The sequence below is a fragment of the Lonchura striata genome, chromosome 21 (genome assembly GCF_050655825.1).
Source record: "Lonchura striata isolate lonStrDom1 chromosome 21, ASM5065582v1, whole genome shotgun sequence".
Lineage (NCBI taxonomy): Eukaryota > Metazoa > Chordata > Aves > Passeriformes > Estrildidae > Lonchura > Lonchura striata.
This window is the reverse complement of record NC_140723.1, coordinates 4365168-4392882: the sequence shown is the minus strand read 5'-3', so window position 1 is coordinate 4392882 and position 27715 is coordinate 4365168. Positions and strand designations below refer to the sequence as shown.

Here is a 27715-nt window from a genome sequence, read left to right as displayed (position 1 = left end):
TCTGACGGTCAGAATGACTCCTGCTGATGAATGATCACTTTTGTCTTCATGACATTCAGCTACTCGAGCTCCACTATCTTCTCTAAGAGTATATTCAGCTAAAACTTACTGATTTTCATGTATTTTTCAAGTATTTTCTGATTTTCATCAACATTTATGCATCCACTACTGAGAGCTCCAACTGCAGAACCTCTCATTAACTCTCCCAAAACACCTGATATACCTTCTGGTCAGGCAACAAACATTAATTTCAGCAGATCAGATCCTCAAGGTGATCAAAATCACATTTGAGATATTAAGCCTTTGTGTCAAAACATCATTAAACAAAGCAGGACAAGATGACCATTTAAGCTGTTCTGAATGCAAGCAAACAGTTCTCATGACTGGCTTAAAGTAAACTTTGATCACTTTTAAACAGGAAAAAAACCCACAAGCAGACTGTTGCCTGGGGAAACCCTGAATAAATCTCACCTAAAGGTTATAGAATAAGCTCTTGAAAATAAGCTCTTTTGAGTTGGCAACAGAATTTGCTCATGGCCAAGGCCTAGGTTAAACAATTCAATTTTTAAAAGGTTGAATTTCTGAACTTTAAGCATTTGCTGCCTTCTCACTTAGCTCACTCTTCTTACAACAGACTGCAATTGGCTTTTGCAGCCTCTTCCCCCAGCTCTATCAACTGGCAGAAATCTGTTACAAGATCCTGTTTGTTTGACATTCCTGTGCATGCTCTCTTTTCTCTCACTCCCTCAGATTTTCCAAAAATAGTTGTCATTTCTATCCCTTGCACTGACAAGCTGCTGTGGTTTAAAAAGTGGCTTCACAGTGCCATTTTTATTCCACAGACCATTAACTAATATTAGGTACTAGCTGTTATGGCTCACCCCTGGATGTTCAGGAGCTTGGATGGCTGAAGTGTTTCTTTCTGGAGACTGGGGCTTTCTTAAATTCTTGTTTATAGCAGTGTGCTAATTTGGAGTAATACAGGAGGAGACTGCAATGAGATTTCAACAAGCACAAAGAGTGTGTGGGCTCTTAGCACAAGTACCAGCCCCATCATCAGCTGTACCCTGTGTGAGTGTCACATGGGAGACTGAAGGGATATAATTAGGAAGCTTACACAGAGGTGATCTGGAACTTACTTAGCATCTTAAGCTTTATTGCTCTATTCTTAGGAAGAGGTAAGCAAGAAAACTCAAGCAGAGAGGAACAACGTCCTTATTGAGACACAAAAAAAAATTAAAAACCTTGAGGAAGAGCGGGTGAGAAGGAAGCAATTCCACCTGGTACCCCGGTGTGCCTGCAGCACAAGGCAGCTTAGAGAGAGGGTTGCAGAGCCAGGTTTGGGAAGGAATGGAGGCAGGTGCTCTTGCCAGGATATGGCTGTGCCAGGGTAAATGCAGGGATCTGACCCTCAGGACAGGGAGCAAAGAAACAAACACGTCAGTCTGAGTCAGCTGAGATGCTGGAGCAATTTCTGTCTGGACCTCCCCAAGAGCTAAATCTCTGCTGCAGGGATGCCCAGAGCAGTGATTGTGGTGCTGGAGAGAGGAGACTGACCCTGGGTCTGGCCTGCAAACTTCAGTGGTGCAGATGAGCAAGGTCTCTACAAAGGGAAGAGGAGACACTGAGAAAGAGGAAGGCAACAAGCTGAAGTCAAGAACTGTTGGAATCATGGGCAATCTAAGCTCTGTAGAGTCTGTGTTACCCAACAGCTGGAGCCCTGTTTGGTGTGCATGGCACATCCTGGGTGTTGGTGGGAACCCCAGGGACACAGGCAGACCAGAGGCATTCCCTGGGCCTGTGTCTGAGCTGGCTCTAAGAGCATCTCAGGCTGACCCCAGAGACCCCATGGATGGAAACTTGGCATGTGGTTCTCCCAGGGACTGCCTGGATCTCAAGCAGATCTGAGAGGATACAGAAGTTCTGACCCTTCAGGGCATGCTGCACAGCAAACACAACAAAACAACCACTTTGGTCTCTTCCATATGCCTTGCTGAAAGAGGGAAGTCACTTGTGCTTCTTCATCAATGACTGTGGCTGTTTCAAGAGCACTTGGAAACAGCCTGGGAACAACAAAGCCCTCTTTCTTGTCCACACATGTAACTTCCCACTGAACCTGCAGGTAAGACATACTTCCACAGCATGAGCCACACTGACCTCCTGCAAAGGGAAGCTTTGAAATCCTGCAATAAGGACTGAGTCTGTTTCTAAAATCAGGAGCCTATCACATGCCTCTAAGAGCTTTCCTTGTTAAATGTCACTGGACTGAACTAAACACACTTCAAAATGCATCAGGTGTGACGAGCTCCTGAGTGGATGAAATGCATGGGTAGTGAGAATGGAGGGGGCAGAGTCAGAAACATCAGGATTCAGCACTGTCTAGGCAAAGTCCCAGTTTGCAACTTGATCATGTAGGGAATCCTTTCAGCTGAAAACCACAGCAAACACGCTGTTGGTACGGCAGTGCTGGCTGCCATGGGGAAGCACTCTGGCAAGCCTGTGCTGCTCCCACACTGGTTCATCCTCATGTCTGTGGAGTGGCTGACGTGAACTAACCTGTCCTGCTCCTCTGCCACATCCCACCTACCCACACTGAAGAGAACACACACTTGAGGAGAGCCAACCAAATAATTCTCTGCCCAAACTAAAGGCATTTCCAGCATACACTAGATGTCATCACTTTTTGCACTTTCCTACATACCATGAATGTTTTGGACAGCACTCAGAAGCTGTACCTATGATTTAACAAAGGGTTTTTTTTAGACTTCCTCAAGTCCAGCTTTTAAAGTCAAACAACCTGGGCTGTTTTACATTATAAGCAATGTACACAATTCTCTTTCAGCAACAGTCCTAAGTTAAAGATGTCATTTTCCACAGTGCATCTTGGAGAAACAGCTCAGCTTTGTTCTTTGATTAACAGATCTGTAGTGAGCTGGTTCTGTCATATCTACATTGCACTCATTGCAGACACACCTGGATGTTGTCACATTGATCTAAGGAAGGGCAGATACCAAAAGACAGTGTCATACCTGTGGCGGCAGCGTCGTAAAAACCGCATAATCTTGCGAGCAGCTTGATCCTGCTTCTTGGTAAGCAGACTGCTTCTAAACACAAAAAACCCCAACACTGAAGTGTAGGCAAAACTGGGGAGAATACTACTAAATACAAGAATAATTATCCTATGAACCACAGTCCTTTTCCCACTGGCCTTTGTCTGTGAAGCCCAGCACAGCCTTGAAGAGCATAAAAACAATCTATAAAGATCCCAAGGGCATCAACAGCCCGGGGCTCACCTGAGTTTCTGCTGTACGATGGTGGCTGCCCGGCGGTTTTGCCTCCTCTTGCCACACTCCTTGTAGCTGCGATAGTACTGCTGGATCAGCATCGCGGCTCGTCGGCTCTGCTGGAATTTTTTCTGCTCATAGTAACTTCGGAATTTGCTCTGGATAAGAATGGCAGCTTGCGTCATCTTTTTATAAAGTGCATACTACAACAGAAACAAAGAGAAGCTGAGGCATCCCAGTAGGACTGGTGAGAAGCAGGTTCCTACAGTGAAAGACTCGTGAGCCACTAAGATGTGATGGGAAGTAAATGAAGTAGCTATTCCCTGACTGGGAATGGTGTAAGGAAATGGTGACAGCAAACTGGAACAACTGTAAGATCAGGGGCAGAACTTGGTCTGCATCAAGGAAACAACTAGCTGTTTTTCTGCCTGTGGAACAGTTTGACTGGATTAATAGAATCATAGGATAGTTTGCACTGGGAGGAATCTTTTAAGGTTATCTGGTCCAGCTCCCCCAACATGGACAGGGACATCTTCAAGATCAGGCTGCTCAGAGCCCCATCCAGCCTGCTCTTGAATGTTTCCAGGGACAGGGTGTCTGCCACATCTCTGGGCAACCTGTGCCAGTGACTCACCAGCCCCAGTATAAAAACTCCCTTGTATCTAATCTGAATCTACCCTTTTTTAGTTTGAAGCCATCACCACTTGTCCCATTGCAACAAATGTCTCTCCCCATCTTTCTTAAAAACCAAACAACCCCAACAAACCCCCAAAACCACAACAGTTGTAAGTCTAATACTGAGCCTAAGACACAGGCAAAACTAAATCTCATTAGAAATCTGTAGCAAGCATCCAATGAACTCACAAATTTGCATGAGCAATCACACACTTCCCAAATTCCATCTAGCACTGTATTATTTCTAGCCCTGTGATTCCCAGTAAGCAGGTACAAACTCTTAAAAAGAATATCTTTATTCCACATCCTTTTCCTCTGACAGCATGCAAGGGGATGATCACTTAACAGAAACCCTGTGCATTCATGCATATTTTTATGTCCTTTCTGAGATGGAAATGTAGAATAACGTGTAGAAGTTACACTTATGCTACTGTAACAGATGTTTTCAGTGTTTGCTGATCTTATTTTGTTAAGTTTTAATAGGTTTAATAATTTCAAAACTGATGTGTCTATTGTTCATGGATATTTTATCAGCTTTGACTTCTGCTCACTTTATCAGACAGATGAGTAGCAGCTACTGCCCCATACAGGGTCATGTCCTAACATTTCTCAGTATTTTACATTCTACTGGGAACAAAAACCCCAAAAGGAAACAAACAACCCTCCCAGCATAATCCCAAAGAAAAAAAAAATCCTCCAATATCATCACAGAGCACCATTTACCAAATTTCACTTTTTGGAATTGAAGCAGTCATTAGGAGCAGTCATATTTTGCCATTATTAATTTTTTTGTTTTGTTTTCTTCTTTTCACTTTTTAACATTTTTTAATTAATGGATCAGATTGTGATTTTAAATTCGCTGTTTTAAATAAGTCCACTCATGGGCTGGTACTGGTTTTCTTTCAAAGTTTTAGCCCAGATGGGACTTCTGTGGCTGAGTTACAAACCCCTGAACAGAAGGGTTCAAATACAAAACCATGCCATGAGCTGTGACTGTTCCAATCCAGTCACAAACCTTTGCTGATCAGTGCAGTACCAGATCAGAGAATGAGGCAGAAGAGAAATTAGCAGTCACTGCACAGACCAGGCCCCACTATGTCTGCATGCAACTCTAAGACCCAAGTAGCTGCGTCCTGTCCACCTCTTGTTCCCTTTTTCTTTCTGGAAAAGGGATCAGTGGAGATGTCTCCTAAACTCCTCTCCAAAGAGGAAAGCCTTGGTGAGCTCAGTGTCCCAGAGCTCAGCCCACTTGTGGTGACAAACAGTTCTCAGCCTGACACAAAACCACAGGGCAGGGGGAAGCTGTGGATGGAATATCACCCCAAGGACACATTCTCTCCAGGAAAAACACACCTTGCCTCCTGGTAGCCCTGAGAAAAGCTCATTTGATTCTAGAATCTGATGAAATCAACATGTTGCACAGCTGGGAAACCCATCTTTACAGCAGAGAATTATTGACTGTGAACAGTTTTAAGAGTGGCACCAACAGTTGTCCTCCAGCATGAGCAGCAGCATACTGAGATGTTGGTCTTAGGAATTCAGCATACAGGTATTTCAAAGATGAATGGTCAAAACACTTCAGCAGGCAAGTAGAATGTGGAGGACATTGGCTGACAGGTGGGAAAAATGTTCTGTGCTCCCCAAATGCCAAGGCAAAGGTCACAAAGTGACAGGTGATCAGGAGCACTAAAGGAAAGCCTGTCCTCTGGAAACTGGCTGCAAAACCCTCCCAGCAGCTCAGCCCATCCCTGCTCGTGGGAGCTGATGCCACTGTGGCACAGCAGTCCCTGCACAACTCCCAGAAAGTCTGGCTTGTCACTGATTCCTTAACCACAAGCATTTATTAGTGGATACTAATAAAATGTTTCTCCAAAATGCCAGGTTCTTCTTGTTTATACTGACTGTGAAAGTTAGTGACCCATAGGGAACTGTTTCCAAAATAGTGTTTGTATATGTATTACCTTCAAGGCTATCCAAGTAAGCTTGGGGAGAAACAGAAAAATACATAGTTAATGTTAGTTCTGCAAATAAAGAATGCAAAACAAAAAGACCCAAACAATCTTCTTTCAAAAAAGCAATTCCAGGATCCAAGACAAAGCAATTTGTCAAGCAGTTTTTGAATGGAATTAAGCTTCTCTACTACAGGAAGCATCCAGAATGAAAGCCATATGATGGGTTGGATGTGAACCACAACGCAGTCACCTAACACTAGAAAGACTTCCCAAATAAATGTTTTTGAGAGTTGTAAAAAAGCACAGGTGCCTTGCCTCACTTTCTGTTACCATGCTGCCAGGCATTAGACAAACTGTGTCTAGCAGGGTAAAGTGTGAAGAAGGATGTGGGTTCTAGTCCTCACCAAAAACAAACCAAAACCAAACAAAAAACCCCAAAATGAAACAAAACCAAAAATCTCAAACCAAACAAACAATCACCAAAAAACCTAACCAAAAACCAAAAAGGAAAGGTATCTTCTTTTTCTGGGGTTGAGAACTCAGCCTGAAAACATGTCTCCAACCAGAGTCTGGAGAACAGTCTCAGTCCTGGAAAAACTTGCATCAACCTACAACACGTGACTTCCCATAGTTTAAAAGTTTGGTATATGGAAAATAAAACAACCTATTTTTCATCTTCACCTTTATCAAATGCAAAACCAACTTCAATTTCACAATGAAATTTGGCAAGCAACTAGTCAGAGAACAGTCTCCTTAGGCTGCAGCATGCATAAAGGCCAATATGGAATACATCACAGCCCTCCACCTCAGAGCAAAACCACAGGCATAATCACAAATTTCAAGGATTCCCTCCAAAACTAAGATTCAGAACACAAATCATCTCCCCTTTTCAATTTTGCCTGAGAAAGGTAGCTCATTACTGCACGCTGAAAAGCACAGGAGAGGAAGAGCAGGACAATGCCCACTACAACAGGGTGCATTCATGGCACTTACATGTGCTTTGTAAAATTTCATTTTTTTGATTACCTGTTTGTACTTTCGGTAGCAACGCTGAATAACAGCAGCAGCCACCTCCTGCTGTTCCCGGAGAGGACGACCCTGTGTGGACAAAGGAAGGAGCAGCATCAGTGAGAGTGCACCAAAACCCAGGACACGTGCTCTGGCTCTCAGCTGCTGGCAGGGCAAACCTCTCCTGTCAATGCTGCCTGGTCCAACCCAGGCCTAGGCATTTCCTGGAGATGCCTCTGCTGTCAACTCACATAAGGAACAAGCCTTCAAAATGCATCTTTACACCAAATGGGCAACTAAGCAGAACCTCTGGGGTACATTCTGAGGATGTGCTTTGTGAGTACTGCTCTGCCACAGCATGGCATGGCATGCACTTCCTACACAGTACTTGTTGGGCAAACGTCAACAAACAAATGTCAAAAGCATTGAAAAGGTTATGATACAAACTGTATTTTTGTCCCCGGAGTGGATATTACCCATATTTTGGTTTATAACAAATTATACTCTCTCTCACACACCCATCAAGGAAGACACTGGGCATCTGGGCCACATACCTTGTATTTCCTGAATACTGTCTGGACGAGTTTGGCAGCTTCATAGAGTTCTCTCTGCTCATGATCAGACAGAGTTAACTGTGCAAACTCATTTTCTACCTTCTCGCTGGTGGATGCACTCAGAAATTCAGACCAGTCTGCTGCCGAGGGAAGGCTGGGTTTCTCAAAAGCTATTTCACTGATTGGTGAGCCTGCAGGGCTCAAGCTGGTGTTCGAAGAAGGGGTCAGGGGTTCACTATACAGACTTCTGAAATACCAATCACAGTAGGAATTATTGGCTTACAAAGCACTTGGGCTGGTATCACAGATAAAGACAACAACATTTCTGAGTTCAAGACATAAGCTGATGCTCCTGTCCCTCTCTCCAAGTAACATCCCACATCCCTGAGCCTGCCTGTCCTGCACAGCACAGATATGGTGCTGGAGTGAAAACCACATTCCATTAATTTGTAGGTGTGCTGGCAACAATACATCTGCGCACAAGAGTGTGCCTGGGCCAGCAAGACCAGAACTGAGTCTCACTGAGAACTGCAGGCTGAAGAGTCGGAACATGCAGCCCAGCACTCACACCACACCAAAAGCCAGAGCAACCTCACAGTTCTCACTGACCTGATCTGTGCAGCACTGGGCAAGTGATCGACATCAGCAAGGTAACTGGCCAGCCAGCTCATGGTGGTGCTCATGGCAGCACTGTCTGTCCTCTCCACCAGCAGCGACTCCATTGGCACAAAATTCTCTCGCTTGATCCTGTCAGGCGTAGCTTCAATAATGTGCTCTGCAAGTGTCATCATGTTCACCTGTCAAGGGGGAAAGAACAGCAAACTTTAGCTGCCTGGTAGAAGGTGCCTTGTGCTTCTGTGTTATAGCCCAGATTTAGACAGAATTCCCCATTTTGCCCAAACCTGTGTAAGCTGGAGTCTACTGTTTGTTTCAGCAGTGGAGAGAAATTTATTAACCAGTGCTCACTTGATTTTCTGACTCTTCAGACCAAGCACTGCAGGGTTTCATATTCCCTGGACCTCTTTTTTTCCCTTATTGAGAGCCCAAGAGATCTGGAGAAAGGTCTCTGGGCCCTCCCTCTACAGCTGTCACTAGTCTGTTATTTCCAAAGGAAAAGTGACTTTGCCACTCTTTTGTTGAGATGTGCAGTAGAGCACAACAGGACAATAAAGGCACATCAAGAGAAGGAAAAAATCTTGTGACAAAACATTGTCAGGAAACCTTCCGAATGCTATCCCTCAGCTCAGCAAGTTTCACAGGAATTTTCAACTCATGGAACAGAACAGGAATTTTCAACTCAGGGAACAGAACACTCTTCTTGTTTTGCAGTGCTCTGCTTCACTGGTGTTACACCAGCCAGAGGAGAACATTCAGAGATGCTAAGGCAGAACAGGTAAGGCTGTGCTCCCATTACCCATTTGCTCAGACAACCACTGTATCTTTCTCAGAGTGAGTACTTCTCATATGTCTCTCCTGCTTCTGTTACATTTTTATTTCCTCTATTCCATACATAGTGGGATTCTTCCTTCCCCAAACCCACTGTCTTTTCCATTCTCCACTCTTTCCTACCTCCTATCCTCTGAAGTGCAGAGGCCTGGCCTGCAACCATAGCACCACCTCTCTCACATCTTGTCTTTGTAGGGGCTGCTGCCCAGTTCCCACAGGCCTATTAGGGCACCTGAGTCACATGCACTGCTGTGATCAGGCTCTGCTTTTTCCTTTTTCTTTGCACAACTGCAAACCATTTTGTGCATTCTGTACGCTGTTGAAGTGTACAACCCTAAATGCTAACCATTAGTCTTTATGTCTGCATTGGAATTGGAAGAAAATGACCAATGTGTGGTCACACATTGACTGTGTGACCACCTCCTTCCTCAAAGCATAATTCAGTCTCTAGAGGCCTCCAGGGGAATTTCTCATGACCAGGATCCTCTGTGCAGCCTCTGTGCTCTATGAGGCTGTTGATCTCAGTGCTGTGGGTGTGTTTACCTGCAGCTCATCCATGTGGTGTAAACAGTCCTCATCCCCTGCGCTGTCCCTGTAGGACAAGAGTTCTGCATCCACCATCTCCCTGTCGGCCATCATCAACACATTCATCTGCTCCCGCTGGCGGAGCCGATGGGCCACAGCCTCCTTCCCCAGGGCAGTGCCCTTCTGGCTCCCTGCCACCTGCACTGCAGACACACCAATATAAATGTCTTTTGGGCTCCATTTGATGCCTGCCTGGCTGCCAGAGCCCCGGTACCCAGTAACTTCTGGGATGTGCTGGGAGAGCTCCCGGCCATAGTCCCTCAGCCCTTCACTGGGGCTGATTGTCTCAGTGGAGGATTGCTTGGAGCTGGAGTTCTGCTTCCTAATGCTTGGCTGTTCCAGGCTCAGTGCAGTGGAAAGCAGCTTCTCTTGCCGGGCTTGAAAATACTCAGGGCTCAGCTTATGCTTTTTGGGTGCAGGGTAATCTTTCTGAGTCTCACTACTGTAATAGCTGGAAGGTTCTGATCTTGGCCGCCTCAGCTCTGTAAACAAACAGATCAATGGTCAAAACTAAACATGCAACTCACTACTGCTACAGGAACATCAACAGCTTCTGCCTCAGGCCAAAGCTCATGCAGTGCTCTATGTACACCTGAGAGGATGTGCAAATGGAGTAACAACCACCCAGGGAGGATAGTGTATCAGTCATCCTAAGACACACCAGTCTTTCCAAAGCAGGCACTCTCTCCTCTTCCTGATGCTTATACAAGTGCATGTAGCACAAGAAAAGAATTAAGCATGGACAGCAAGGCCACAGGTGGAACCTGCTGCCCAGGTGAGCTCCTTGCCCCCACATTTTCACATGTTAAATGTCAGCAAAACAGAGCACGCCCTCCAGGAAGCTTTACCTGTGTTTGTACTGGAAATCACTGTGACTCCCTTCTGAGGCTCCTGAGAGGCAACAAGCTCGCTGTGCCACTGGGACACCCAGCTCTCTGCGTTGGAGTCTGTGCTCGAGGGGCACGGAATCCTGGGGTTTTGCCCAAGCTGAGTTTGCTCATCTCGCTGCAGCTGCTCCAAGCACTCTGCCAACTTCACGTGGCCCCGAGAGCGAGCGATGGCCAGCGGCAATCTGCCCAGGGAGTCCGGAATGGAGATGGCTCGGCGGTCCCACTTGTACAGCACGACAGCTGCATCCATGTGGCCCAGGGCACATGCCCACATCTAAAGAAGAAAAGGTAACTGACCCACTGGGAGACCTGCCTTCTCCTTTCTTATTCATGCAGTGGAGACTGGTCCCAGCTCAAGGAAAAACTCTTCTGATAAACAAAAGCACAACATGCTCAAGGCCAGCAGATTACATTTGTAAATGTCCCAACCCAACAAAACCAACCCAACTCAACATAGGGGATTGAATATATGCTATTCTCTCCTACAACAGAGAAACCTCCAATTGAAAAACAAAGTTGACATTTTGTTTTCTTCTGATTTGGGGTTTTTTTGTGACATTGGCATCACTGCAGAGACAGAACAGCTTCATACACAAAGGAATCTCCAAGGTCAGAAACATGCAGACAGGTCCAGAGGTTGGGAACAATAAAATCAATGCTAAGAGTTGCAAACTGGCAGTTCTGGTTCCATCTGTTTCGTTTTTTTGCTTATCTAAGTCCTCAGTCATGATTTCAGGTCTCCAGTGACCAAGACAGTTTATAACTTTACAACCTCTACAGTTGAATAGTCACAGAGGACAATGTGAAAGAAGGCATGTAAAGTCCTTTTCACACCATGATAGTAGAGACTAGATTCTGTGTAAAACACTAACCAGAACCATCTGCCTGTCCCCTTTCCTCATGTTTCTCAATGACAAAGTTTTGTTCTGTGTGTTCTCTCTCAACAAAATGCCAGGAACCACATCTTACCATGTATGAGCAGGAACACACAGGGACACCCACTCACCAGAGAGTGAAACACTTTAGGAAAATGTCACATCAGAAATAACTCCCCAAAGTGCCCTCAGACTCTCTCAGAAGTTTCAGACCCTGCTCTTACCAGAGGAGTGCAGGAGAAATGATCCACATTCAAAGGGTCAACTTCCAGCTCCAGATCAATGCTGTCTGCATGTTTGGTGCTGCAGGGGAAACAAGAGAAGGAATGATGCTCTGTAGCCATGTCAGGATCATTGTCTAAGCACAGGTTTATCCAAGCACTGTACCACAGAGAAAAGGCCACACATGTATTTACTACAGACAGTGCCCCCACCACAGACATGAAGAGCACGATACATCCAGTGACTGGACTTGCTCTCAAGAGACAGGTCTCATCAGATCAGGGCATGGGAACAAGTTCAGGGACTTGGCTCTTTGTACAAGACAACCAGAAATGTGGACTGAGCAGAGTTTATACATGCTCCTGCAGAGTCTGTGTTGACAGCCCAGAGTCCTGCAGGCTGGGACTTACCGCCATTTGATAAGGGTCTGGATGAGAGTAGCATAGCCCTGGGCAGCAGCCAGATGGAGCAGTGTCATTCCCCGGAAAGTCTTTGAGTGGATCAAGTGTTTGGACTTCGCCCAGCACGCACGACTCATCATCTTCTCACACACCACCACCACACGGCTCTCAAAGCAGCTGCCCAGGGTCCCAGTCCCAGAAACGCACTGAAACACCACACACATCCCAGTTAACCACGGAGAGGAGGTGCAGCTTGCCCTGAACAGGCAGCCTTCCACTTCTGCAAGTACTGAGACAGTGGCAAACGTGACCAAAAACCAGCTGCTGTTAGACACCCACAAACCAGACCTGTCACTTAGAACAAACTATAACCCTTTCCAAACCCCATGCCCCAAAAAACCTCTAGTAAGAAAGCATAAAGATGTGTCTGGACACAGAAGGGTTCATACCTGCACCTGTGTTCCACTGTTCCCATTCCCATTGCTCCCGCCTCCTACTCCTTGCTTGTGTTGCTGGGAGCCTGTCATTTCAGCCATTCTCCTCTCCATCTGCTCAAGTCGCTCCAATATGGACATCCTGAACTGGTTATCTAGGTTGGAAAAAGCCAGAATAAGGACATTTCCATGGAAAGGAAGCTCAGGTTTCAATAGCCAACTACAGGAAGTCACAAACAGCTATCCTGGAAGTGACAGAGGAAATTTGCTCTGCTTGGAAATGCACACACCTTTGCCCTGCAGTACCCTAGCTCTTCAACTGCCTGCAGCCACCCTTTGATTGCAATTCCAGAGAACCTCCTTATAGAAAACAGACAGAAAACTGAAAAATGCAGGCAGATGACAAATCTCTTTCCTTGTGAGTCCAGCTGTATGCACACAATATTAGGGGTAAAGCAAAGTCTTTCAAAAGACAAACTCTAAGCAAATATACCCATTCACTGAGCAGGATCACATCTGCCATTTTTGAGTCACCCCCCTACTTTAAAAGAGTCCTGAATTCAGCTTGGCTTGCATCCTGGAATCATGCAATAATGGTACCTGGAAGAAAAAGACTCCTCTGCTTCCTTCTGTGCTTAGGAAAAGGAGCCTTTAACAGGGCACTTGCTCCTTCCCTGGCAGGCTCCCTTTCTTGGAAAATAGCTTCAGCCAAGCACCAGAAACAGAGCTACCAGAATTGTCAGTGTATGGGCACTGACAATCCTGTAACACCACTCTGGAAAGCCACACAACCCTGGAGCCCTCTGGTCCCTACAGAAGTCTCAGGGCTGTGTCACTGGTTTTCATTTGTCACTATCCCACAGCTACTAAGGCTTGAATGGTGGAGCAGGGACGTTCAGACAGATTAACAGATCATTGCTGAACCTGATGCCATAGAGATCAACTGAGGCAATAATTCTCTGGATAGGGCCAGTCAGGGCAGAGGGAATGGCTGCAAATGCAGATCTCCTTCTGTCCTGTGACCCATAAGGGATAAGTTTCACACAGCTCATGTGAAGCTGGGTAGGACTCTTGTGGATAGGGAACATTTAATGAATCTTGGTATCATGCATAGCATAGGTATTAAACTGTAAGGGAGAGACAGCCCTCATACTGTTCAGTTTCATGTATCCATAGAGATGGTGTGGTGGTGCAGAACACTCATAAACCCAGAACCACTCCCAATGACAGCAAAATGAGGATGTGCACCAAAATAGACAAGCTCTGATGAAGTTTTAAACATGTCAGTCTTCTCCAAGAAGAGCACAGAGCTCTCCCAGGAAGGCTGTAGGAGTGCTCATATGCTACACGCCAAGGCACAGCTCTCAGCAGAGGGTATTGGAGAGATGTGGATCTCTGCTGTACTGCACTAACGACAATATTGCAGACCACTGCTACAAGACAGCTTGGCTCCACTGGCTGGAGACATCCCCCTCTCACCACAAGGCTGCTGTGGTCTGACAGCAGGCAAGAGCTCCACTCCCTTTGGGCCAGCTTCAGCATCCCACTCTGGCCGCTCGAGAGCCAGGGACAAAGGACTGTGGCCAGCACCTCCCATCTAACTTCGTGTCAGAGGTGAGCTCACTAGTCCAAAAAATTTATTATTAGCTCCTTACTAATCCTTCACTTGTCCTGTAAATTGCAAAGCCCCTGGGGAAGGGCTGGCAGCTGTATCACCAAACACTCATGGTACTGATGAGGCTGTCAGGGCCCCGTCCCTCAGCTGCGGTCAGCACGGGCAGCACCAGCAGCCCTGTTTGCCCAGCAGATCTTTGTTCCAGGAGTGCTGCAGTGTGCTGCAGTGCAGTCCACACCGCTGTCTCCTCCCTCCCCATTGCCAGGCGGAGCACGTCCACTGCAGAGACTGGCAGAGCCCTGGCCCCGCTGAGCCGGCCCCTCCCTGTGCAAACACAGCTGCCACAGCTCCTGGAAAGGTGCTCGCCCTGCAGGGAACAGCTCTGCTCCACACAGGTAATGCCACTCTCCCTAGCTGGGTACCAGCACCTGCATTTATTACAGCTGAGAGCAGCAAGCCACACTGGGTATCACATCCGAGCCTTCAGCTTTGTACAGGCAGAAGCAGCATCTTTTTAAAAGAAGAAATTTGGCTTGAACGGGAGTGATAAACCAACAAGCTCAGGGCTGCAAGATTCTGGGATTGGCTACTACTCATTTAGGGGTCCAGAGAGAGTAATTCTGTACACCTGGAAACAAAAGGAGAAAACAATTCCAGTGAAACACAGAAGTACAGATTACTATTTTCTCCCCATTTTTTTTCCAATGTGAAACCTCTCTGGAACAGAAATGGACAGCCCTATGTTTGTGACTATTTTCCAGGCTCTTCTCTCTGGGCTTTATGATCTGTAATGAGTGAAACCTCCACCTTTGTGATCACAAGCTAAAGATACTTAGAACTTCCTGTCAGTTTTTGTCAGAAGACAAAAGTTACCAAAGATATACCTGTCAACTACCAATGTCCCTAGATACTAAACAAAACACTACACCAAAGAAATGAAAGCAGGGAATTTTTCTTAGGGAACAGAATTCAAAACAGCATCTGGTGCTCCCAGGTATTCCTATTCAGACACCTGGTAGAGCTTCTGGAAAATACTAAGGGCAAGACTAACTGGTTCTGACCAGATCAGGCATTTTAGAAATATGCTGCTATTGGTAAAGTGGGAAGGAGAAACAAACATTCTGGAGTGTCAGCACAGCATGGCCAGAGCCAGAGCCAGAGCCCTGCCTGTGTCTAGAGGAGACAACCAGAATTCACCCACATCAGGGTGTGCCCCCAAATGAGAAAGCTCCAGGCAGTGAATGAGGTAAGTGGGGCAGCAGTGCAGGGAAGGTGCTCCTCTGCTGCCCATTTTCCAGGTGACCAAAACTGGCACCTAAGCAAGCCACAACTGATGGCAATTCCAAAATTATTAATGTATGGTGTTTTCATTATTCTGTAGTACCAGTTACACCAAGATGTCCCTTTCAAAAGGAACCCTGGTCATTTGAAGTGCATGCACTGCACTAGTCTGCCAAAAACACCAAACAAACCCCCCCCCAATGAACTAACAACAACAACAAAAAAATCTACAACAAAAACCCAAACAAACAAACAAATCCCAACCAAACCACAAAAAAGAAAAAAGAGGGGTTGGGGGTGGGGTGCAGGGAGGGAATGAGAGAGAGAACACCTTCCCCCAAGGCCTCTCCTGAGCTCAGCAATGAGGCAAAACACTCCTCTCCCACCCCAGCCAGAACACACACCAGCCTAGCAGCATTTTGGACCGTGCCCAGCTGTTTCACACAGTGCTGCTGAGCCAACAGATGCACCTTGCAATGCCTGAGAGAAGGGCTACAACCACCACAGGGCTGAACATTACAGCTAGCACTCTGAGAAGTTCAAGACCTTTTATCCTGTGTTATTTCCCATTTTTCTGGTCACAATCTTTTCTCTCTTGTTTGCTTCTTTTCTCTCTGCTCACTCTGCAGGGCCACCTGTTTAACAGGCACTGAAGTTACAGAACAGTTTCCACAATTCTCGTCTTCTACAGCCAGCAGAAGATCTCATGACAAGCAAGTCTCATGCAGTGCACTAAAGATGAGAGCTCAACTACATAAAGATCACTGTCCAAATAAGCTTTTCTCCTGCTACGTTGTACAGGAAATCTAAACAGCCTGAGCCCAAGGAAATGTCTTGCACTGGAAGCACCCTCACTCTGCCCAAAGGCAACAAAGATCTTACATGGATACAAACGTATTCATATATTTAAGGTTTTGCCCAAAAGTTCTGCTTTTGATGATAGAATTTAAAATCTTTTAGTGAGATAAAAAGTTAGACATGTAAATTTGTGCATTTATTGAGTTTTTCCACTACATATCAATCTAGTAAACCTTTTAATGTTCTTTAGGAAAACTACAGAGAGTGTTTCTCAAGATGTTCTTCAAGGCTTCCTCCACCAAAGGTGATGAAAATAACCACATTTCTGTATCTCCAAGAGACAGAATAATTTCACAGAAAATATTCTGAACACTGTATCTTTCATGGAAATTATCTTCTTCAAATTACACAATATCAATGTAACACCAAAATTACTTATTGCTATCTTTCCCCAGCGTAACAAGGAGAGGTGGTGGCAACCTGAGCTGTCCCAGCAGGGAGGGACAGGGAGGAGCTGCCTGGTCAGATTTTGACCAATACTAAGTAATTGGTTTGAGTTTCATAATAAGTTCCCTAAAACACGACCCATCTTTCAAGTGTAGAACAAGCTTCATTTTCATCTGCACTGTGAGAGAGACTACTACTGATCACAGTAATGACAGCAGGTTAGGTACTGAATCCATCTAAAGATGCAGAACAATCCTGGTACAAATCCTCTAAGGATACATGGCTGTTTAAATCAGTTAGCATCTTACAGAGTAATAACAGCCTGTATGCTTGCACAGTTAAATGCAGACAACCTGGATGTTGTTTAACATTACTTCTTTTACCTTTTTATTTTTTCCCCAGGGTTGGTTTAATTTAGTGGTGTTTTCTTAACCCAGATCCCTTCACAAAAGCACACCTGTACCAACAGCTCGATCAGCCACCACAGCAGGCACTGAGAGTGGAAAATGCAAGGAGCAGAGAAATTAGTTTAATCTCCAAGATTCTGGAAGCCACACCTCCATTTTCTCCCTCAGTGCTCTCCAATAAGCACTGAATTTCCTCAGTAAGAATCTGAACAGATGCCAGCCATTTACGTGACACAAGTTTTACTGGAGGCTGCAGAAGCACGTGCCTCGTGCAGCCTGGTAACAGCTCCTGACTGCACAGACCCTGTACTGACAGGGGAGCTTCAACACAGCACTTGCAAACACTTCACCCACACCCCCACGACAGCCCATTCAGCACAGCCCTCCCCACTGCCTAACCCAAAGCCTTTTCCAACACCAGGATTTTTGGTTTTGAGCTGTGCACACACAATGTCCCACATGGGCAGGCACAGCTCAGAGCATTGCCTCTGCCCACACTTTATTACAACAGGTAGTAAAGGCACACCATCAAACATCAGTTCTGTTCTTCCTCTGTGTGGTACCCAAAACACCACCGTGGCCCAGGGCATGGAGCTAAGAGAATTGCATGCACAGCAGTAAGTGACAAGCCCTCCTCTGCTTAACAGGCCAAGTTTAAGGAATGAGCACAGAGAGCTCATTTTCTAATCTCTGCACACTGCTGTACCAGACAAGAACACATCCCAAAGGATATTTGGTCCTTTTGCCAAGCAAGCTTCAAACAGCAAGAAACTGTCTGTGCCACACACGACTTGGCAGTGCAGCCAGAACTATTACAGGGGAAATACTGCTGAAAATACAGATGACAAATAAATGGGCAGTTCTCAATAGCAAGTGTTGTTAACAACACTTGCTCTTTTTTCACACTCTCCCCTGGAGGGCTGGAGGTTTTTACCATACTGCCCAACCAAAATGACAGAGTTCTGGCTGGAAGAACTAAAGGATGAGGGTCCATGATCTCCTGCACATTCCACTGGGGCTGCATCTGCCCAGCATATAATTACTGCCCCCAGAATTCTGAACACTGAGCTAACAGTGGTGTGCAAGATGTGCATGTTCCCAAGCACTCTGCTTAGATAGTCTGGTGTGGAGGAGCCACTCTGAGGGCTTTGGCTTCCCATCCTGTGCCGTTTCTTTACCAGCAATTTCTGTGTTAAATCATTCCCTGCATGAGCACACACAGACTGAACTGAACAAGTGTGACAGCTGAGCAATGTAAAAAAAGCCATGCAGCATGAAGACATTCTTCTGTTGTGCAGAGCAAGCCAGAATTCTCTCACCAGATTATCTCATACAGCACAAGCTGTGGGTGGGGATGGAAGCAGTCTAAGGCCACGTCACTCACAGTGCCACTGCTCTGTTTCTATTTTGCAAATCACCTGTCACTGATCTACAAAATCTTGCTCAATTCTTCTGTACAGTACAAATCCTGAACATCTTTCATGTTGCAGTAATAATTTGATAATTTAATGCTGATTTCTGAGGTAGCATTGTTGCAGGAACACCTATTTCTGAAATTAAACTGCAGTTACATCCTCAACGCCCCTTATGACAACCTCTCTTTAGCAGTAAGTTGTTACAGGTCACAGTCTCTACCAGCAAATGAAAGCATTTAAAATTCATATTCTAGGACGAACGCATATCTATGTTAATGAGGCAGATCATTTCCAGGGCTTTTGATCAGCAAGAAAGGCCACAACTACTGAGGTATGAGATGAAGAAAACACTGTAATGTACACTCTAAGCATAGGCAGCAGCTGAAGAAACTCCATGCTTTCACCCAATAAATGAACACTACTGGACATGGGCAGGAATGATGAAGTCATCCATATCTGCACACACAAGTACTGTCAGTGATTTTAAGCCATTAGTTCACCTGCCAAGGCATGATTTCTTACTGTCAACACTTTTCTCATAGTTCTTCCTGTGCTGTAGGACTTCAGCTATTACTCCCATGCCATCTGGGATTACTCTGTTCCTCTCTGTAACCCCCAGTAGCCAGTGCTGCCTCAAAACAGGGTACTGCTCTACTTTATCACACCATTACTAGAAAACAGAAGCACACCATTACTAGAAAACAGACTTCTTCCCCAAGTGGGAGTCTCTATACCAACAGCAATAAAGCACTTGCTGCCCTATTTTTCAGGCTTCTCTTCCCCAGGGCTTAGGGAGGGCAAGGTCTTAATGCTATCCAGGAACAGCTGCTTCAGGAAACAAAGGAAAGTTTTAAACATGCCATGTGTACTTTATATATTTTAAAGGTAGAGCACACTGCCAAAGGCATCATTTTTTGTGCTGTTTTGTCATTTCTATAAAAACTTGACTGCCTAAGGTCGGTCTCTGCATCTCAGGTCAGAAACCGACCTGATGGGTGCCAATGCTATGAAAAACCTACAGGAAAAATGCAAGAGCAACAGCCTGGGAGAACTTGCTGTGCTGATGCTCACCTGCCCAGTGCTAGTACCCAGGGCTCCTGGAGATTTCCTCCTCCTATGGACCACAAACAAGAAAAAAGCATCTCATGCCACACATGCAATATTTGTGCTTACAGTACTGTGTATGATATTTATGTACGCATATGGTAACAATTCTGACCCAAGCTTTCTCTTATTAAATCTGCAACCTCAAGAGTCAAAATACTCACTCTGAAATCACCCGACTGAAGAGCAGCATGCTATAAAATGGCCTCTATTTGCTGCAAAGCTAGATAAATAGGAACTGCTGCGAGCTACAAAAGTGAAGCACTGGAACAGGTCAGCAAGTGAGACAGAGACCTCCTTTGCTGGAAGCTTTCATGAAGTCTGACGTCAGTCATGTTTACCCCATCTAAACTGCGATCAGTCCACAGTCTCCTGAAGTCCTCTTGCTAGTCCCACTCTTTCTGGCAAAGCACGCCGCAAAACAAGTTTTCCAATACCGTGGTGCGGAGCAGGCGTGTGTTTCCAGCATCCCTAAGATCCCAAGAAGGTCTGGGTTACCGACCTCCTTCTGTGCCGTACCAGCTCAGAACACGAGGCTGTAGCTGGAGGCGCTCCGATGTAATGTGTCCTGCTGTACACGTGATGCTACAATTGGAGTGCTGTCACAACTCTGAGCCTGCATCGCAACATCACTCGGGAGGGGCTGAGGACCAACACGGGAGGGCGAGGACATGAAAACACGACCGCGTCCCACGGCTGGGGGCACAGCGAGCAGCGAGGCGTGCAATCATCGCCGAACTGCAGCAGAGTGAGGCACAACACAGAAGCATGCAGATTTAAACCCAAACAAGCACTGCGCAACACTTCATCCTGCAATACTCACTGAAAGCAGTACTTTGTCACATGCGCGCATCCACCTGCAACGGCTGGGGGTCCCGGACCCCTCTGCAGTCCCTCTACCTGCTTCCAGGTAAATAATGTGACAACACCTGGCACCAGAGGACTGACCTGGGAGTCTACAAGGCATCAGCGGAGGCTCCAGCCAGCATCTGGCGCAGACCCCGCAGCAGGGGCGGGCAGAGCAGGCTCCCCCCAGACCTGCTTGTCGTCTCTCGCATCCTCGCAGCCAACTGGAGCCCCGCCGTCCTGTCGCAGCGCCGGCGGGTCTCAGCGGTGCCACCCCCGCGCCCCGGCGGCCGCAGCGGACGGGCTAACGCTGGCCGGGCTAACGCCGGCCGGCATAGCTGGGGCTCGGGGCGGCCCGGCCGGCGGCGGAGAACGAGCCCGGGCGCCGTTCAGCGGCCGCGAGCATCGCGGCCCGAGCGCTGGGGCCGCGGTCGGCAGCGGGCTCCGGGGGGCAGGGGCCGGCATGCGGGGACCGGCGGGCCGCTCCTCGCCCCGCACCCGCCGCTCCGCGCCCGCCCCGGGACCGGCGCCGCCGCAGAGCCCGCGGCCGGTCCACGGCTGCCGCCCGCCCCCCGGCTCGTCCTGCCGAGACAAACAGCGCGCAGCCGGCGAAGGCAGCGGCGCCCCGAGCGGACGGTCAGGCAGCGGCTGGGAATCGGCGGCCGCCCCGCTCACCCCCACGGAGCCATCGCCGCGCCCGACACCGCCTCACACCGCCAAGTCCCGGGCGGCCGGCACCTGCCCCGGGCTGCGCGGGCACTTCGCAAGGGGGGAGCGCCGAGACCGCGCCGGCGCCAGTCCCGGGCGGAGAGCCGCGGCGCTGGGTCCCGCCGCGGCGCTGGGTCCCGCCGCGGCGCTGGGTCCCGCCGCGGCGCTGGGTCCCGCCGCGGCGCTGGGTCCCGCCGCGGCGCTGGGTCCCGCCGCGGCGCTGGGTCCCGCCGCGCCCTGGGTCCCGCCGCGCCGCTGGGTCCCGCCGCCCTCAGCCCCCCGCCGCCCCCATGGCGGGACGCCGGCCGGTCCGACGGGCTCCGCGCTCAGCGCCGGCCCGGTGCGGCTGCGGGCGGGCGCGGCGGCCGCCGCCTCCCATTGTCTGCGCGGCGCGGCCGGCGGGCCCTGCCCCGCTCCCGCTCCGCTCCGCCGCCGGGCCCGCCCCGCCCTGACGTCGGCGGGCCCCATTGGCGGCCGCCGCCGTGTTTACAGCGGCCCCGCGGCGGCACCGGCCGCCCGCCGCCCCGGAGAGTCAGGCCCGGGGCGCGCCGTGCCTCGGTCACCTTCCCGCTCGTACGCACAGTTCTCATTCCGCTACACGCACAGTGTTTGTGCTTTTACTTATCGCTCTAGTAAGGCAGAGCTGCAGAGCGTTAGAACCGGACAATTTCGGAGACTCTGCGGTCCCACGATTCACAGGCACAGGCAAACTCCTCGGGGCAGCAGGGCACGTTCAGTCATCGCCCTGAGAACAGACGCGGCTTCCCAGAGCAACCTAATGTCTGACCATGAAGTCAGGCTGGCTCAAAGACGACACTCAGCATAAGAAATGAAATACTCCTTGCCTCAATTCAATCACATTATGATCAAAATCGAAAAGGACAGTCTGGGAAATGCAGTCAGAGCAGTAGGAGACTCTTCCTGAAACACTGTCCTTAATAGCGTATGAAAGGAAAAAACCGCCAAACATTATCTCAGCAGGAATATAAACAGAACTGACAAAGGCTCCACACTACAGAGGAGTCAGTACAGGGGAGGATGAATAGAGACTTAAGAAGTTTACTGGATAGCTCTTACCAAGGGACAAGTTATCTGTGTCCTCTACCAATGCTCACACATCCCTGCAAGCTGCACCACAGCCTTTTAACATGGTACATAACATTCATCCCTCTTCCCAAAGAGAACCCAAACAGATAATCTTTTATGGTAAATCCAAGATGTAAACACCAGTCACCTTTACCCGGATGGAAAGAGGAGTGTAAAACAGCAATATTGTTTATCAACACAGACTTTTTCCCTATGGAAAGTTTCTGACAGCTGCAAAACATTCACTGATACTGAACACATCTCTCCTACCTGACTGGTGTCCTGCATCTTATCACACACTAAGAAGGGCATCTGGTGCCACTAAACAGACATGTGCCATGGGTTTTGGTGATAACATTACCACTGTACAGGAATCAAGTACCTGTCAAACTGTGCAATTCACAGGTAGCACACACGTGCTGTTTGCTCACAGATGATTCCATGCTAAAGTGAGAATTTAGATACCTGGTATAGCCACATCATGCTAATACAAGTGGGCCGCCAAGCTCCATCCACCCTGAATCTTTTTGTGTTCTCCAGCTGGGAAAGACAGCCAGATCATAAACAGAGAACCCAGCAGGAGCTAAAGGCTGCCTGTCAGGTGCTCCTGCGTCAGTGCCATTTACATTCAGTGCCCGTCACACCCTTGTCCAACCCATACACACTTGACTCATCACTACACACGTGGCCTGCCCCTATTTTTAGGTTCTGTCCTCTTTCCTGCAGACGCCAACAGCACTCATAGCCATTTCCCTGGCATTTCTGATCACATGCCATGCCAACGAAAGACCATCTCTACAGACACTTCATGAAAGCAGCAAAGGCTTCTGCAGAGGGCAAACACAATGTGCTTTCCATTGGGAATCTGTACTGAAATGCCTTCATAAATTGTTATGCATCTGCCATGAGATTATCTCTGCCCTTCAGTTCAGCCTTCAGTTCTTCAAGCCTCGTTTGCCTTTTTGTTTATTTCTTAAAAGAACCACTCTACCAACAGTGAATGGGAAGTGAGATCAAATGGCTATAAAAGCACACAATGACTTCTTAGAACTGAGTTTTACATAGGAAACAGAAAAGGCTACTAGGTTTATCAGCAGATATCAAGATCATATGAGAGTGCTTCCTTTATGAGAAAGTTTGCTTTGAAAAGAAAGAATAACACTATTCAAATTAACTAGAAAAAATGCAAGAACATCAGCAGCTGGTGTCAGCTGTCCATTTGTGAAAGACCTAACTCACTCATGGTATGAAATAAGGAAAACTCAGAATAAAACAAATATCTCTGTATAGTTCAGAAGAGGGTGCACAATCCTTCATGGCACAGCAGACTCTGATGAAGGAAGGAGCCCTTCAGAGGATGGCACAGAACACACTGCCTTCAAACTCCTTCTTTGTTCATTGGCTCAATTCCTAGAAGCAGAAGTGTGGTGGGAGATGGTCTCACAACCCTTCCCAGTCATTAGCAGGACTGTTCCCTGATCCCAAAGGCCAGTACTTGTGCTGTGCTCAAAAAAAAAAGTTATTTTTGTCTTAATGTAACTGAAAACATAGAGTTCACATATAGAGCAATTTTGTCTTTATTTTCAAGAAATTTGTGGAAGGGAATTGTTTATCTAAGCTTAGATAAGATGGAAGTTGCTTGTTCTTTCCCTAGGGTGCTCCTGGGGTATGACTGTTAACTCTGGCAATGGTCATGCCAGCTGGAATAATGAACTGTGATTTAACAAGGCAGCGCAAAGGAACTCGGAGTGTTCCACTGAGTTAATGAAAAAAAAAAAAAATTAAAATTCTTGTCAATATTTTGTGACTACAAATATTCCTCGAAAATCTTCCCTCAAGACTACGTAACAGTCAGTAGGGCAAGGATTTTAAGCAGGGAAATTAAAGCAAACAGAGAAGTCAGGGATTTGTGTATTTATTCAATTGATAGAATCAACTCACATTAGTTTTCACCTTGGCTAGCTAAGCTAACATTTGTTCTCTAACAGTAAATGAGAAGATGTAGCTGGTCCTTTAAGTAACAGTGTAATTTGCTCCCTTTGGAGCACTGTGTATCAAGGCAGAGGCTTCTGATAAATCATGGTTAGTATAATTATTCAGTCTTTTTCCCTGAAGGGCCTCTGCAATGCAGCGGTCCTCTTACTTTTTTTTTCCCCTCCCTGTTAGCAATGCCCTAGTTTGTTCACTGCTGCAGTCCCCCTCCCTTCCACCATCACCACAGCATAACAGCCTCTAATTGAGAGCTGGGCTGCTAACCAAGAGCACCCAGAGAAACTGCAGGGACACCAGAGACAGCACTCACAGCCACCTTCTCAGCTCCTCTGAGTTCAGCAGCACTGAGGGAACTGTCAAAAAGAGATTCAAAACCTACCCACTTGGCGTGCCAGCCCTGGAGAGATTGCTAACAGCTGAGTATCAATCTCCATCACACCCTATCAGCTGCACTCCACAGGCAGCAGATGAAAAGCACCTACAGACTTTTACAATCCTCTCAAGTCAAGCAGATTCGATTTTGATGCTGAACGTAAGACTTTGTGCACCTCCTCGTTAAGAGCCAGTTCTATTTCTGTGTGCAACCTTGCTTCTGCAGCCACATCACAAACCTCTCTCCACTCTGCAATACCCATAGTACTCTGACTCCATGCTGCTCTTTGGAAGTGGTACCATCCCAACTTCTTTAGCATGTCCCTCTTGTAATGCCTTACCATCTCCCCATTTTCTGCTCAAATAAACACACTTTTTTCTAGACAAGCTCAAGTTTCAGAGTTCTCAGGAAAGACAATTCCAGGGTAGATGCTTCTCTCCTAGAAACTAGGCAGTAAGATCAGCTTTCTATTCAGACAGAAAACCCCACTCCCTTTATAAAAGGCAGCAACATTTTGTTCACACCATCAGAGTTGATAAGACTTTTCAGTGAGAGGACCTTGATTAAGGTTGCCACAGCCCTTCCTGTCAGGACAAACTTGTCCCATTACGTCCCTCCCAACCAGGAGCTGCTCTGTCATTCACAGTTCTACACTTGGTCTGCTTTCTTAAGGAATGTCCCACACTTCTTACCGTCCAAGGACAGCCAGTCATGCTGGGAGGAAGGCAGGGTTGGCAGAGCTCTGGCTTTGTATTCAAATACCACAGAATTGGAGATGATCTGATTGTTGAAGGCAACTTGCAAAGTCACAAGCCCAGTGTCATGAGCTAAAAGGAAAGTACATCTTGTAAGACAGAGAACTCCCCACAGAAACCCCCAGTTAAGAATTCCCCTGCAGAGACCCATGTGATAAATACAGGGCTGAGAGCAGGTGAAGAGATGGGGTGCTGAACAGTATTTTTGTGACTAGACAATTCAAAAGTTCAAAATACCAGTTTGTATATTCAAACATGGAGATTTTAAGCTTAAGGGTCATCTAATGGGTTATTCTAGCAAAAAAAAACATGTTTCTAAAGACTGAGCAGCCTCACTGTGGAAAGCTGGGGCCTAGCAATGAAACCAAGTTACTCTGCATCCACTTGAAGTCATATAATGAGGACCATCACTAGTAAAAATCGCTTTGGGGACATAAGAAGTGTTCTTATGCTGTAAGCAGCAAAGGGCAAAACATAGGCAAATCGAGTCAGCAGATCAGTGAGTGCACTCCTGAATAACAGGGACTCTTTAATCTGCTCTTTCAAAACAAAAGGAATGCTTAGGAGTATTTAAAATTCCTTCAAATAATTATTTTAAAGTTAATTCAGAGATTCTAAATAATATTTGTTGTGATGTATCAAGATGCCAATTTGCTGTTCTCACACTAAACTGGTCAAAGAAAAAGGAAAATCTTCTCAATGCCAATGCACTTTTGTACATGTATATGACAGGATGAGGCTCCGAAACCCCCGATGCAGGAGAGCAGCGCTGCTTACCTGGGCAGTAGCAGCGCAGTACCCCTGGCTGAATTAAAGATGCAGGCACTGAGATCTGATCAAACAGACAGCTGTAATTATTGCTGGCTTCCTGCCACGGGCCGGTTATCAGGACTTTTACTCCTCCCTGTGAGGAAAAAAGGGAGAGAGAGACCCAAGCGTGACAGGAGAGGCCACGGCGGGAGGAGCGCGGCCGGACGCGCCCGCCGCCCCTTCCCCGCGGCCGTGCTGCCCTCGGGCGGCCGCGGGCGGCAGCGGCACGGCCGGGCACGGCCGGCGGCGGCGCGGGGCCGCTCCCCGGCCGGTGCTGCCCCACCCGGTGCTACCCAGCCCGGTGCTGCCCCACCCGGTGCTGCCCTAGCCCGGTGCTGCCCTAGCCCGGTGCTGCCCTAGCCCGGTTCTGCCCCAGCCCGGTGCTGCCCTAGCCCGGTGCTGCCCTAGCCCGGTTCTGCCCCAGCCCGGTTCTGCCCCAGCCCGGTGCTGCCCTAGCCCGGTGCTGCCCTAGCCCGGTTCTGCCCCAGCCCGGTGCTGCCCTAGCCCGGTGCTGCCCTAGCCCGGGGCCGCTCCCCTCCCGGTGCTGCCCCAGCCCGGTGCTGCCGCTCCCGCTGCTGCCCCAGCCCGGTGCTACCCAGCCCGCTGCTGCCCCAGCCCGGTGCTACCCAGCCCGGTGCTGCCCAGCCCGGTGCTGCCCTAGCCCGGTTCTGCCCCAGCCCGGTGCTACCCAGCCCGGTGCTGCCCAGCCCGGTGCTGCCCAGCCAGGTGCTGCCCTAGCCCGGTGCCGCTCCCCGCCCGCTGCTGCCCAGCCCGGGGCCGCTCCCCTCCCGCTGCTGCCCAGCCCGGTGCTACCCAGCCCGGTGCTGCCCAGCCCGGTGCCACTCCCCGCCCGGTGCTGCCCAGCCCGGTGCTGCCCAGCCCGGTGCCACTCCCCGCCCGGTGCTGCCCAGCCCGGTGCTGCCCCAGCCCGGTGCTGCCCAGCCCGGTGCTGCCCTAGCCAGGTGCTACCCAGCCCGGTGCTGCCCCAGCCCGGTGCTGCCCAGCCCGGTGCTGCCCAGCCCGGTGCTGCCCAGCCAGGTGCTGCCCTAGCCCGGGGCCGCTCCCCTCCCGGTGCTGCCCCAGCCCGGTGCCGCTCCCCGCCCGCTGCTGCCCAGCCCGGTGCTACCCAGCCCGGTGCTGCCCAGCCCGGTGCTGCCCAGCCCGGTGCCGCTCCCCGCCCGGTACTGCCCCAGCCCGGTGCCGCCGCTTCCGGTGCCGCCGCTCCCGGTACCGGCCCGGGCTGCCGAGCTCGCCCCGCCGGCAGCCGCCCGGCCAAGGCCGGGACTGCCCGGGCGCGGCCCCGTCCCCCCCGCGGGGCCGCGTCCCCCGGAACCGGCCGGCGCCGTGCTGCGGGACGGAGCCCGGCCCGGAGCGCTTATCGCACACCGCTGCACAAACAGCGCTCGAAGGCCGGGCCTGTGAAAACAACACCCCACCACCACCTTTTATTTATTGAATTCTTTTGAATTCAAAATAACCTGTTCCCATTAGCGGCTCAGTCTCTTTCCTCACGCGTTCCTTCGAAGCAGCAAGGTCTGTGCTGCTGCCATTTTCAGCGTATGGGGCATGTGACTGGCTTTGGAAGTCAGTGAGATGGAGGGAAATGCTGAACTCATTAAGGCTGTGCAGGCCTTGAATTATTCTACTAGGAACATCGGTGACAAATGTAAGGAACAGCTCCAGTTTGCAAATACTGCTGCTCTACTGGGCCTAGGTAACAATGAAGCCATCATGTGGGGAAGACCTGGCTTT

General features: G+C 48.7%; 1 protein-coding gene across 19 annotated transcripts in view; it reads right to left on the bottom strand.

Moving 5' to 3' along the window:
• Nucleotides 1-27715, bottom strand: part of CAMTA1 (calmodulin binding transcription activator 1) — a 225140-nt gene that overhangs the window by 13624 nt on the left and 183801 nt on the right. For 14 of the 19 annotated variants that reach the window (XM_085558864.1, XM_085558869.1, XM_085558865.1 and 11 more), the window contains 13 exons: nt 25931-26057; nt 25091-25225; nt 12342-12481; nt 11902-12098; nt 11494-11572; nt 10353-10668; nt 9463-9986; nt 8083-8270; nt 7474-7720; nt 6938-7009; nt 5921-5941; nt 3294-3487; nt 3030-3104 (listed from right to left, as the gene is read on the bottom strand). In XM_085558864.1, the coding sequence (XP_085414990.1) occupies nt 3030-3104; nt 3294-3487; nt 5921-5941; nt 6938-7009; nt 7474-7720; nt 8083-8270; nt 9463-9986; nt 10353-10668; nt 11494-11572; nt 11902-12098; nt 12342-12481; nt 25091-25225; nt 25931-26057 (2315 nt within the window). The remainder of the gene's footprint in view (nt 1-3029; nt 3105-3293; nt 3488-5920; nt 5942-6937; nt 7010-7473; nt 7721-8082; nt 8271-9462; nt 9987-10352; nt 10669-11493; nt 11573-11901; nt 12099-12341; nt 12482-25090; nt 25226-25930; nt 26058-27715) is intronic. The other 5 variants (XM_085558857.1, XM_085558860.1, XM_021534238.3 and 2 more) reach the window with 3 other exon arrangements.